Source organism: Dendrobium catenatum, unplaced genomic scaffold (assembly GCF_001605985.2).
Source record: "Dendrobium catenatum unplaced genomic scaffold, ASM160598v2 original_scaffold_275918, whole genome shotgun sequence".
Classification (NCBI taxonomy): Eukaryota; Viridiplantae; Streptophyta; class Magnoliopsida; order Asparagales; family Orchidaceae; genus Dendrobium; species Dendrobium catenatum.
In genome coordinates, this window is record NW_021594313.1 from 310339 (window position 1) to 325277 (window position 14939).

Here is a 14939-nt window from a genome sequence, read left to right on the forward strand (position 1 = left end):
AATAATGAAAAATACCATTCTGTGAAGACCAATACCTAGCAATACCGAGCAATATCGATACTCGGTATTGCTCTTCACAGAGCGGTATTTCTCATACCATTCTGTGAAGACCAATACCTAGCAATAACGAGAAATACCTAGTAATACCGAGCAATACGCGAACATAGTAATTTCGGGTTTCGATCCGAATCAGGTCGTTGGGCCACGTGGTAAAAAAAAGAAGACCGTGACAAAATATTATTGACATATGAACTTATATTATTGATGTATTAACTTAGAGCAGGTCACCTAATTATTGTTCATTCGCGGAGGTGCTGTCCGCCCCCATACGGTCTTCCACATATTTTCTGTTTTCTTCTACTTTGGATTCCATAAACAGTGCGATCCCGTCTCCCTCCCACGATCCTGCTCTAGTGATGGTGAAACAGGGCTCCAGCCGTTGGTTGCCGGCCGTGCCGTCCATTATCTTTCTGCGTGGTGACTCCTTGCTCTTTCTCCTTGCCATTGTCTCCGTCGTCTCCCTCGTTACCAACGAGCTCTCTCGCAGCTATGTCATCGCTGCCGACTTCGAGGGGTTCGATACCGACGAATTCGAATACGAAGAAGACGCCAACGATGCCATCCACGCCCAGTCCATAAACCCATCCCCTCCTGCCGCCACCTCCCTCACCCAATCCTCCACCGCCGAATCCCACCACGAGCCCCCGCAACCATCAATTATCGAAGATCCCCCCGCCTACGGCGTCGAACATGGCGGAAAAACCTATGCGCCTTCTACTCTAGAGTTCTGGGACGAGGAAGAGTTCGAGGGTATTCCCTTTCAAATCGCCGATCCAAGCCCTGATTCGCCGGCTGCGCCATTGGAGCCGCCCGCATCTGCCGAAGCTGTTGCTGGATACCCTGTTCCAATCCCTCGTCAGCCCTTTTCCCTGAGCTCGTACGCGATTGAAATAGTGTGTATTAGTTTTCTCATCGCCTTCGCTATCAATTTTTTAATCGGAAAACGACAGAACGAGTTGGTCGCGCTTTGTTGGGCTTCTCACTTTGCCACCAAAGATTCGATATTTGATAAGAATTTTAGTCTATTGGGGACTGGAGACGGCAAGGAGGACGCTCCCCTGCTGCTCAAGGAGGGGCAGGACGTATTCAAGTTCTATGCCAGCGGGCGGAGGTTCTGTCAGGGTCTGCTTGCTACCATGGAGCTTCGGAGCCGGCATGATTTGATTGCAAGGTTGACAAATCTGCTGTTCAACAAGAAGGATACAATCACATTTGAGGTTGTGATGAGCGAGGACGCCATGGACCATGTTGTCCTCGCGGTTGCAAGAAAGAAATTGGCGAAGTCAATGCACAAGGAGTGCAGGGATCTCCAAAGGTTTGCCACAGTGATGTCAACGGCTCCTTCCGGGAGAAGGTGGGTTGCTGAGGATTTGTTGGTGGTCACAGAGTCGAAAGAGATTGCAGGTGATTTGATAACAGATGTTGTTATTGATCAGGTGAGTTCTTTTTATGGTTTAAGTTATTTATAGACGTAGTTTTTCTATTTGCTTGATTTATTAGAGTCAGTAATTTGAATTTATCTAAAATTATGACTTGATTTACTACATTAAATTTTAGAATTTTAAATGGGAAGTCCATAAAATTAGAGGACATTGTGATTAGAAGAGGAATAATTATTTCTTGTTTACAAGAAACAAAACAGGAAAACAAATTTAAGGACGATGGAGAAGTTTATAAATTATTATGGGTTGCTAAGATTAACAACAGAAATATGATAGATAGTTGTAAGTAATGAGTGGAAAGATAAAATTATTTAGGTGGATATGGTAAGTGAGAAGATATTTACAATTATGATAGTTATTAATGAGGAAATTTTTGAAGTTATTGTACCTATCGTCCTTGAGTAGGATTAGATGATATGCTAAACAATCAATTTTGGGAAGAGATAGATGAACTATAGCGACACATACCTGGGGAGGAGTTGATTTTTTTTTTTTGGTGTCTTAATTGTACTAATATGTTCTAATATGATGGGCTATGAGACTATTTATGCTTAATATAAACTAAGAGAGAGAAATACAATGGAAAAAGTTATGGTTAATTTTATAATAGATAATAATCTTGCAGTAACAAGCACATACTTAAAAAATGATAAGAGAACTTAATTACCTTTAAAAGTGGAGCCACTAATTACAAATAAATGTCCTTTAATTGAAGGAGTGAAGATATTTTTACAAAGATTATAAATTAAATTCTAATTGATCATACAACATACATTAATTGCTATGTATAACTTATAGGTAAGAGAGAAAACTATTAGAAGAAATCATTGCCCTATAATAATGTGGTGAAATTCAAAATGTGAGAAATTATTTGCCTAAAAATATAAGTGGTGGAGAGAAACAAATTTGAATTGTTTAGTTGAGCCATACCTGGTGTGGAGGAGTAAGATGACTAGTTTCATTAAGAATATTATTGTATAAATTATAAGAGGGTGAGTTTATAAGAGAAAAATATCTTTTGAGTGACACAAGTTAAATACTATCAAAGCTTGCAATGATTAGAAATACAGTAGAAGTCTTATAAAATTGTAGTAAGTATAGCAAAGGCTATAGTTTTTGATAATTTATGTTTTTAATTTGGAAAATAAAAAGAACTGGTAAGCATTGGATCTATTGAACTAATGTTAGTTGGTGTCGCTTATTACAGCTCAAGAGAAGGAGATAGGGAAACTGTGATTTTTTTTTCCTTCAAGCTCAAAGTTAAGTTTTAATTAATTGATCATTTAGTTTTTATAAATTCTAGATCCAGTCTTATACCCAAAATTTAAATTTTAAGGATTTCTATTAACATGAAGAATAAAGTTAGTAAAAGATAGTTAGGTGTTTTAACAAAGGAATGGGAAGAATATCGAGCTATAAACCAGAAAACATGGAAAATTTTTTAGAATGATTGACATTCCTTAAATATATGTCTTCATTTTCTTATTTGAACCAATGAAGAAAAAATCTGATCAAATTTGTAAAAGCATGTCTTCATGTTGTGTGTGTGTATATGTTGTAAATTTAAATGATAAATGTCATAGAATTAGTAAAACAAAGGATCCGTATATAATATATTATTTTAGTTGGCGTGATATTAAGAATTATCTGTCAATATTATTAAAAGATAAAAAAAATCTTGCTGTGATAGGTTTAAATATCTTGGATTTGGTATTCCTAAGAATGGAGATATACATCATAATATAACTACTTAACTTAAGGTTATGTTGCTAAATGGAGAAATGGATTAAGAGAGCATCATATGATAAAAGAGAGGATTTCATAAGAGAGCAACATAGCCAAATTTAGATTGGCTATGTTGAATGTATTTGAATGTCAGGTAGTAAAAAATCATTGATGAATAAGTTATGCATTGTAGGATTGAGATTTTAATATGCATGTGTGCAAAATTAAGAATGATAGATTAATGAATTAATATATTAGATGAATACTTGGAATTATAATTATTAAAGGTGAGGTTGAAAATAGACTTAAGTGATTTGGACTATTATTGTGAATGATAGAAAATGCACCTATTTGATGGTTAGATAAAATTACTGATATGAAACTTTCGTGCAGCTCCTTCACATGATTTGGAATCGGTTACTATTATGATATAGCCTTTTCTTTGATTTGTGGCGCTTTTGACTGATTTCTAACTCTAATTTTATACATGACTTGCAAATTCAACACCGTAAGTTATGCGTGTGAATTGCCATTTTTTTGTTCATCGTGTAACTTTTGTAGTTGATTATTATAGTTAGTGGATTTGTTGCTTGCGAATTCCGTCTATGATATTTCAATGGTTTTTTTGGATATTGTTGTCAATACCATCTTTGATTTTTCTTTTTTTGAGGGATAAGTCTTATGATTATAAGGGTACCTGAAATGATTTAAAAACAAGTTCCAATAATGTTTCTCAAGTTATTTTTTTCATTTGGCTTGAATGTTGGATTGAATATGATTATTTTATGCCTAATGTTATTTGCGTGAATATTTTGTAGGAATATATCTTCTTGTACTAACATAAAGCTTAAATTCTTATCTTGATGATTTATTACTTTCGCACATTTTTATCATGTAATATTTAGTTATAGCTTTGTTTGCATGGTGGATTTATACTATATGAATTTTTTTATTATGGTGTAAGCTTCAATCAATGTATGACTTTCACAATAGTTATTTTATTTGTAAAATTTATGTTAGGTCAACCTTAGAGTTTAAATGTTTTTGTTTGTGTAGATCTAAAATTCGATATATGGAGTGTAATTTTAATAGTGATAAATCTAGTGGTGGGATTGAGACATTAGATGATCATGTCATTAAAAAAGAGTATTATAGATATCTTGGGTCTATTTTTCAAAGTGATGGTGAAAGAGATGGGGACATTATTAGTAGAATTCAAGTTGGATAGTTGAAGTGTATGAATTTATTAGGCCTATTATGTGATAGAAATGTACCCCTCAAATTTATGAAAGTATAAGATGGTGGTGAGACCTACAATGCTTAGTGGCATAGAATGTTGGCCATTAAAAGAGAATCATAAAATTTAAGTATTGTAGAGATAAGTATGCTTAGGCGGATGAGTGGCTTTGGACTTAGACACAAAATGCAAAACAAGTATATATGTGAAGAGGTTGGAGTAGCTTCAATGGGAGATAAGATTAGAGAGAGCCACCTTAGATGGTTTGGTAGCATAAAACGTTAGACTTCCAATGATCTTGTTAGGCGAGTAGATTATTAAATCCAGCTTATGTTAAGGAAGGGAGAAGTAGACCTAAAAAGTCTTGGTCTAAATGAAAATTTTACTCTTAATAGAACATAATGGAAAAAAAAAAGATTCATGTAGCCGACCTCACGTTGTTGGATAAAGGCTTGTTGTTGTTATATAAATTTTGCTTATTTTCTATAATTTCTAAAATTATGAATAATTGTCTCAATTAAAATTGTGTTGTAAATTTTATTTATGCATGTGATTGATTGCACTCAAAGGATCCATTTTGTAGAACTCGAAGGAATTTGGGAATGTGGAGAAGTGGATAGAATCAGAAAAAAGGAATAACTTTTTTCATCAATCCATTTGTTTAATACAAGGGTTATTTATACTACTACGGTAATACTAGTACAATAGACCTAGTCCTTGAGCCATATTGGTGGTCCTTTGTCAGGGCTTGGATGGCGTTGTGGTGATTGCTCAACTCAAGTGCCCATAGCAATTCCTTCCTCCGTAAGAAAAGAAACCTTGTCTCCATGGTGGTACATCAAAAAAGATACGATTGGAGGCAACATTGCATAAACAATTTGGAATAGAGTATTCTTGATGGAGTAATGTGTTATGCTGTAAGAGAACTCGGCCCAAGGACTTGTAGCCTGTTAGAAGGTGCATTCATGGTATAACAAAAGAGATATTGCTCAAGGATTTAATTGTTGACTTCCATTTGCTCATTGATTTGTAGATGATGTGATCTTAAAATGTAGCACACTACCATGTTGGAGAAATTTTATCATCCTCAATGGATTGTAATATTTTGTGTCGAGTATGATATAGAAATAATATATTATCCCAAAGGGTAAAAATATTATTTTGCTATGGACTCAATAAGAAAACTCACAATTTGTATTTTAATAGAAGTTTTTTCTTATTCAATATTTAGTTGAATATGATTTATTTTATTATATGGTACAAATCCTCGTTAGGAGTAAGCCTGTATATGGTTTATTACTTCTCAAACACTTATTATTTGAAAATAATTTTGATTAAACTAGTAGTTTCTTTAGAGTCATTAAGACATTTATTAATATTTTAATTTTTTAAAATTTGAGAATTTCTTATTCAAAGAATTAGTTTTTAGGGATATTAAGGGAGATGCGATCAACTTTAAATCAGATTTTAGGAATGAGAGTCAAAGGGAGAAAAATGTAGGAGCACCTGATTATGAGAAACTCAGAGGTGTTCAAACTATCATATGTTGGGCTTAATATTTTAAAATTAGATTTTTATTTAAGTAATCTATATGATTTAGAAAATTAGGGCTGATATTCCAACAATATAGGTTAAAGGAAATGCCAGGAAGGTGAGGGCTTCTGAGGTGACTGGTATCAGCAATAACCTTAGATACTATAACTAAAGTGAGGACTACAGAGTACAGAGATATAATGTCCCGAACCTAAGTCTAACGGAGTGTAAGGAATTTACAAACCTAAACCTTACATAATATATTAGTCAGTATGACCTCTGGATTTACAACACTGCCTAAAAAGCTTTATCAGCAAAATGCTTTTAAAATGATAAGGTTTGGTCTCAATGCTATCAAGATTATGGAGACAATTTTGATTTAGAAGATAAGACCTACAAATTGATTTTTGGGCTAAGATGCTTAACCATATGAATATGCATATGCTGACACATTGAATGTATTTTTTTGTTATATGATCATTAAGTAAGTACATTTTATATAAGATCCACTGGCCATGTATAATCATTTCAATTTTTTTATTTGAAAGTTTGGCTTATTTGAATAAGCCATATAATTTTTGTAGAAAAAGGCATATTATCCTATTGTTGATTTTTTTATTGGTAGAAATCTTAATTTTGTTCTAAGAGCCTAAGCAAGTGAACAAACTTAGGAAAAATAATCGTTTATAACGCACACTCAATAAACAAAATATGTGTATATATAAATCAACAAATGTAGGAAAGTAATGTCCAATTATTACAATTATAATTGGCAGCTGATTTATCTACCTTATACAACCTAGATAAATTTTTACCGACTTAGCCTATGGGGTCTTCAAGCTTTGGCTTTTAGATGCATTCAGGGCTTTACTTAAGAAGGTTCATCCGTATGGTTCATCTCTCCCATAGTTGCATCTCACAAGCTTAAGTTTATCAAATATATTTTGAAAAATGAAAATACTTAAGTCTGCAAAACAGGAAGAGATTAAGAAATAATTTATATGAAAGAATAAGACATCCCAGAATTGTTTGACACTTGAGGTGTCAAGCACTATGTCTATCCCATTGGCTATGCCTCATTGGAGGATTTTAAGCAGCTCCGATAAATAAACAGTGTTAAATAATTAAGACTTATTTGAACCCACTCTTGGATATGGCCACCTGTAGAAAAGAGCATTGTCTCTATCCTAACCACTTAAGGTCAAATACCTACAACACAAATAATCCAAAAAAATCACACCAAAACATCAACCACTTCCAAAAAAAGCTTAATCCTAGCATGCTGAGGGCCTGTGCACCTATATGTGTGCCGACTGTGTGGTAAGTCACACTACAAGTAGTATCTTATTTTATTGTGGAATATAGATGTTTAATTTTAATCCAGGGGTAGTTTCATTTTAAGTTGTTTGTGACAGTTTTTAATTTGATTTTTAAGTGTTTCATATTTAGAAGGGTTATAAAGAACCCATAGAGTAGCTACTGCTTATTTTGAGGCAAGTCTAGTACTCATTATATCTTAAGATCCAATGATGTAACATTCCACCTTTTGCGGTGAAATGATTTATTATTGAATCAAGAGGAACCGAAGTAATTTTTAGGTATTTTTTAGATTTCTTTTAATGTTTGGATAAGAGGGAGATATTTCCCTAATAGAATAAGGTAAACATGCCTAAGAGTTTGGCTTAGGACTTTGTAAAATTCACCTATTATGCTAAGGTGAATTCCAACAGAAGGGAAACTCCTAAAGTCCTAAAGGACTTCTATGGATTATCAAATATCGTCGCAGCCATCCTAATCGTTGCTTACATCTTGATCCTATGATCATCATGGGGATCTATGGGGAGGCTCACCTGGATCACACCGATCTCCTTCCATATTCGGGTGGTTGATTTAGGAAGGATTATTATTAGGATTCCGTAATTATTTGTTTATCTATTAAGATATATTGTATTGATTTATAAATAAGAATAATTTTATATAATAAATTTAAAAGTCTTTTTCCTCTTGCCACTAAATTTCTCGTGTCCTCCGCATCTGCGTTAAATCCTACCAGCATGGACACTGCTACAGGCTCCCACTCTGCCGCTGATGCCATCGTAGACCATTCCGGTGGGTCTTCCGCCACCGTATCCAACCATAGATGGCAGAAGGTAACTTACCACAAGCGTCATCGTCATCATAATCAGCCATCCATCCCCCTTTCCTCGTCGAGCATCAACTATCAAATGGCATCTCCCTTGTCGAGCACCCCAATATTTTTGTATTGGTTGAGCATAAAGTTCTAGAAAGCCACTGTCACCATTGAATCCACTGCATTGCCACCTCTGAGTTGAGGTCACCGACCATTACAACTACTTCCGATGAGAATGAGGATGATAGCAAAGTTAAGGGAGCGGGACAGGAGAAGGGGGAAGAGTTGGTGAAAAAGGTCAAGCAACATAAGCCTAAGAAACCAAAGGTGATGGTACATGAGGCAGCCTCTAAGATTGACGCATCAGGTCTAGCTGCAAGCCTTGTAAAGTTGTTAGTTTCTTATGAGTCCCAGTATGATATCCAGCTGATACGATTCGCGGACTACTTTTGGCAAGCATTTTCGGTGTTAATGCCTCGCAATTCCCTTGGACGAAGCTATTCAAGGAGTCACATATTGCTAAAACATTGAAATCTCCTTATCTCATATTTCAGAACCAATTTACTTGACTTCAGTTAATCAGATTGCTGCAAAATCACCCGAGGCTCTTGCTGATTTTATGGTGCCTAGATTGCAATCTTGTTGATCTTGCAATTCAGCATGATATTGTTAAAGGCTCTAGAAAATTCATACAGAAAACTCGAGGTGCTTAGCAATCTTCTACCAAAACTGAGAGACAATCCACAATATCAAGGACCAGAGTTGGTTCCTTTAATTATTTTGACTATTTTTCAGGTTTCTTAAGGGGATCTGGTGGTTGGGATGCATGTCAGGGCTCATTACTTGTTGCCACTAATCATTGGAAAAGCACTAATCTACAGACGAGGGGTTTGGCTTTGCAAAGCCTAAATCTAGTTATATTCTAAGAATCGGTGCTATTAGAAAATGAGAGCGCATTGTCCCACCTTTTGCACTTGATAATATTAATACAAGTTATTTTTCCTGTGATGCCTTAGAATCTAATTTGGAATAATTATTCTTTTATCTTTTAATAAACAATAACCAGAGCTATCAAATATCATCTATCAGTAATAAACAACGGAAACAAATTCTATAATAAAAAATATCAATATATACATTTGTATTTAATCCCAAAAATTATATACAATACTCATGATCTACATAATCATATCATAACTACTCTCTCATGAGTACAAAAGAATAATTAGAATAAAATGAAGCAAAATATGAAGAATCCTGATTTGCCTCATATTCGTGATCTTGTGCAATTACTTGAAATCAATTAATCACATATAATGAGCTAAAAAGCCCAGCAGGTCACAAAAACTTACAACTGAATTCAAAGCACGACAAAGGAGCAATATACATGTCGAGATCAAATCATAGCAGTAGCATTCATATGATCATTGAATAAGTGTAGAAACAATAAAATTCATGTGCAGTTGTAGTAGAATCTATAAATAATAAAACACTACGTATGAAAGCCAGTAAAATAGTGAACCAGTACAAGTGTCAAATGTATAAAGTAATATTCGTATCAATAATACCAATAAGTATAAAAATCAGATAAAGCATCGAATCAATACATCAGTAAAAACTATTGAAATCAAATCAATGTAGTAAAATCATATGTGAATGTACACATGTTATCCAGTTATTTTATATCATTATTAAATCAATATCTTAATCACATGCTCAAATTATCTTGTATATTACATGCTCAATGAGTATATTATGCTTTTTTGTATCAATAAGTCAGTAAAAGTGTTAATAATAAATCCATACAATAATATGAACAATGTCTCAATAACATTCATTTCAGTGGTCATACTAAACAAGTAAAAATTCTAGCTATCATGGTGTTTTTCAGTATCAGTACTAGTATCAATAACCGTAGACTCAGTAAATAGAGTCGTCACTTTTTGCCTATCGGCACAGTAATCATCTGTTTATAACTCTCAATCAATATATTATGTGAGTTAGCAGATCATAACATCAAACCATAATATTTAAAGGAGAGCATGTTGGCCCACCAACATGTACAAGTCAATCAGTCTCTAACCAATGGGTCAGCTAGTCTTTATCTATCTTTTACACAAATTATTATCACTGTACTATAATAGTAATAGCGACCAACTATTACTCAATCACATATCTACATTCATTTTCAATGTATTGTAATTCTAAAACATAATTGAGCTTAATTCAAAAAATGTCAAAATATCCTAACAGTAGACAACAAAAAGCATACTGAACAAATATTCACATTTTTAAAATTTAACCAAATTTTCCAAACATTTCATAAAGTAATATTATGAAGTTTTAGTTGAATTAAATCACTATTTTTAGACGTCAAAATAAATTTCAAAGTAGACAAAAATCACTGTATTTTCAAAATCACTCGGTGGAAAATCTCAAATAAATACTCAAAACATTCATAATCTTAATCTTTATAATATATAAAAAGTTGCATGGAGAAAGTTTTAAAAATACAAAGTTATTCTCGTTTTTCGGTAATGGAAACACAAATTTGTTTAGAAAAATATAAAAATATAAAAACCTTGAAATTATTAATTGGGTAAAGATTTCTTACTGCAAGATGAGTAAATCTTCCAACTGGTCCGACTGACGAAAATTGCTATGCGATCTCCATATCCTAGATTTCTTTTTTTTTTCTCTTAAATTTTTCTCCAATTCTCTAATTCATTTCTCTGTTAGCTGATTTGAATAGGAAAAAGCTTTTAAAAACATTTTAGGTACTAAGGATATTTTAATTAAAATAATAATTTAATATTATGTAATTAATTTGATCAATTTTTTATATAAAATTCATATAAATTCTTTTGGGGCTTTAAAAATTATAAAAAATATTCATAAATAAATCATTTTATTTAGAAAATATTGGTGAAATTAGGTTGTAAAACGACACCTATCGGTCCCAAAATCCCCACTTGTACCGACAGATGTTAATTTCTTAAGGATTTTCACTGGTGCCCAAAAATTATAAAAACATTCCTATAATTAAAACACAATACTATATATCTTATGACGAAGATGGTTTTCAAATTTGACTTATAATGACTTCTGAAAAATTTATTTGCCTTGGTCAAAATATGAGCTATTATATTTCCTGTCCCCTCTACTCGAGTGAAGGCTACAGAGAGATTAGAAGCACTTTATCCTACCCTGAAGGAGTTGGTGCTTGCTGGTTGTTTAGGTTCCCACCACCAACCTTCATTGCCCGAATTATGAGAAATACAGTTTCCCACTACCGGCCTTTATTGTCGAAATTTTAAGGAATACTGGGTCTTCCACCAGCCTTCATTGTCGGTTCTAAGGAATACTGGTTTTCTTTCCTACGTTTGACATCCAGAGTCAACCGAGTACAAGTGAGAGAAGCCTAGCTCAGGACGTCCTCCTACGTGCTTCTAAAAAGAGGTGAGAGTTCCCTTTCATGCGGGTCTAAGGCCGGGACAAGTAAGAGTTCGAGACCTGCGCTCCTTTTTGTGATCAAACTAGGGATCAGAGACCTTCCGTGTGTCTATACAGGGCTGATTGAACATGAGTCTGTTAGGGTAGAGTTGGACGACCGATTTGTATTGGGCCGAAGGCTGGCTCGGTTGGATGGGAGGAGATGTGCATGCCGAGTGCTGAGCCGCTTGAGACGTATTTTTTCTACTTATGTACTTGAAGCTTCATGCAATCTTAAAAATATATTTTTTCCTTTCTACTGTCGTGCCTTCATTTTAGGCCTTCCCTTAATGGAGTTATCATATTTATAATCAACACAACCTTTATTGCTGCTATGCTTAATATAGTTCTACTTTTCTGTGATTGATTACCTAGCTGGGAATGACAGATTTATATTCCCCAGATTGAGGGTTAGTGTCAAATACCGTCCCAGCCATCCTAGCCGTTCCTTAACCTCTTGATCCTAATGGCCAACATGGGGATCCATGGTAGGCTCACCTGGATCACGCTGATCTCTTTCCATATTCGGGTGGCTGATTTAAGAAGAATTATATTATAGGGCAATTAGGCATGATTCCGTAATTATTTGTTTCTTATTAAGTTACCTTGTATCTCTATAAATAGAGATAATTTTGTATAATAAATTTAATAGTCTTTTCCCTTTCCAATTCTTTGAATTTAATGAGGATTATGTTTTAAATGTCATAAGAGAAAAAATCACTTATTTTAGTTATGTGATAAGAAACTTAGAGTTTGAGTCTAAGTAGAGATTTCACTTATTTGATTGGGGATCAAAATTGATGAAAATGAAATACTCAGCTTTGGAACTAACGGATTAAAATATTCTATTCAGCTTTTGGAGCTAAGGAATGGGAAATCTCCTACAACTTTGAGGTTGGAGGAGATGAGATGAGGTCTATAGCTTTGAGCTAAGGAATTGGGGATTTTTTTAGGACTTTTGGTGCCTACAAAAATGATAGAAGATTTAACTTATGGGGCTACAAATAAAAAGGATCTCCTTTGATTTTGTGTATTCAAAGAGGGGAATTCATTTGCTTAATTTGGGCTAAGCGAATGAAAGTTAGGATTTCGGGTCCTATGTTTGATGGCTAGAGTGGTTGCCAATTGATTTTGGCTCAAGAGGTGAGATAGATGATTTGCAACTTTGAGATTACAAACTATGAGAATTATCATTGAATTTTTTATTCACTGATGGAAGCTTAGTTTGCTAAATATAGGTAGAACAAATATAAGAGGGTGACATATAGATTTGTATTACAAATCAATGAGTTTCTTTGAACTTTTAGTTGTTTAAAGAGAGGTGTCCATTCATCCAACTTAGGTTGGGAGAATGAAATGGATATAGGATTTTGATTCATATGATTTGCTAATATCTCCTAAACTTTCTAAAGTCATTTGGGAACTTTTATATAAGTTTAGGGAAGGCATCAAACAAGGAGGTAGGAAAAACATGGGATTTTCTACAATTTTTGGCATTGTAAAAAAAGAGGGAATAATGCAACTTAAGGGTTGCAAATTTGGAAAGGTTTCTTTGAACTTTTGGTGTTTAAAAATGATAATTACTTGCTTAATTTCGGCTAAGCAGGTGAAGAAGACTAGGATTTGGTTCTATGTCTAGGAGATTATTTAATAGTTTTTTGTTCCAACAAATGAGGTGGATGACGTAGACTTTAGTTCTAAGATTCAATAATTCATATAATTGGATGTTTGGAGTCTTAGGGGAGGCTCCAAAATGTCACACATGAGGGAAAAATAGATTTGAAAGAGAGATCCCTACTTTTGTTAGAGTGTTTTTGACCCATTTGAATTCGAGAGTTGATTTAAATGTGTCTAAATGAATTCTAAAGATCAATTTTGTCATGATCTAAGATGAACCTAGGAGCATGCATGAGATGGTTTATCATTTTAGGAGATTATTAAATGCTTAAATTACTTGTTATTGCCCTCAACATTTCAACATGCAAATTGCACTAATCATTCTTAGATAATTTCAATGTATGGTGTAGTATGATCTATATGCCATTAAAACTATAGAATACTCCACTTTTACTTTTAAAAGCACTTACAAATTAAATAAACATGTTTATGGATTTGCAAATCTTGAATAAGCAATAATCTTTGCAAATAACCCGCACCATGCTTTCCTTTAGGTTTCAAGTTAATTTTTTTTATATATAAAAATAATATAAAATAATTTTAATTATAATTATATTAATCAAGTATAATTAATTATAATTATTATTTTTTAATTAATCATAATTTGTAAACTAATTATTATTAATTAATTATATTTTATTAGAATTAATTAATATTAAGTTATAATTAATTTTAAATTAATTATAACTTATTTGTTTAATTAATTTTAATAAATTTTAATTAATTATTTTAATTAATTACAAATGATTAATTAAAATAATTATTTAATTAATTGTATTTAATTGATATTGATTATAATTAATAAAAAATGTGCATCCTCCCCCACGAGCCCTCCACATCGACAACCTCGCAAATGTACGGATTTTCTAAACTCAGATTCTCGCTTTAGTTGTATGCGGCGGACCGGAAAATTGCCTATACAAGCCTTTATTGTGCGTGGTGGGATGGGACCCTAGTCCGACGCCTACGACGAGGCGAGCAATCACCTAAACTCTACTTTGGCGCTCGTGGCGCACCAGAAAACCGCCTTTATTGCGCATGGTGGGAAGGGACCTCGGTGCGGCGCCTACGGCGAGGCGGGGTCACTCATAAGTACCCCTGAGCGGGGGGAAAGAAAATTGTCTTTTTAAATTGGTATCGAAGACCCCATACACGCCTTTATTGCGCGTGTTGGGAGGAAAGATAACGGCCGCAGTGTCCTCGTCCGAGGACACTTACTATACACGCCTTTATTGCGCGTGGTGGGAAGGCCCAATTTCTTGTAGTTTTCCCCTAAACGGGGGAGACGCCGGGAGGCTGCCGAAATTTCGGGTGAACATACAACTTCACTCGGACCTGTTTGAACTCAAAAGAACAAGAACCCGAACTCAGATGAACAATGACTTGAACATTTGAACTTGAGCAGAGATTTGACTTGGACCATAAAAAACTTGTACTCAAACAAGAACAGTGGACCTGTGGACCTAAACTTGAACAAAACTCAAATGATTTCTAAAGGCCAAAACTCAAATGAAATGAAATCAAACTAGAACCAAACTCAAGTCAATATGAATATGAAATTAAACTTGCAAGGACTTCAGAAGACTCTGAACTCATACTTGAACTTGACATGAACAATGAAGAATCTGAGCTCAACCGGACC

The 14939-nt window shown here is 33.9% G+C and overlaps 1 protein-coding gene across 1 annotated transcript in view; it reads left to right on the forward strand.

Annotated features, from left to right (window-relative positions):
- The first annotated feature begins 286 nt into the window (after window positions 1-286).
- The window catches only part of LOC110110466 (uncharacterized protein At5g49945), a 47215-nt gene continuing 32562 nt past the window's right edge, over window positions 287-14939 (forward strand). Inside the window, exon 1 of the mRNA XM_020841955.2 lies at window positions 287-1496. Coding sequence (XP_020697614.1) covers window positions 417-1496 — 1080 coding nt within the window. The 5' untranslated portion in view covers window positions 287-416. The remainder of the gene's footprint in view (window positions 1497-14939) is intronic.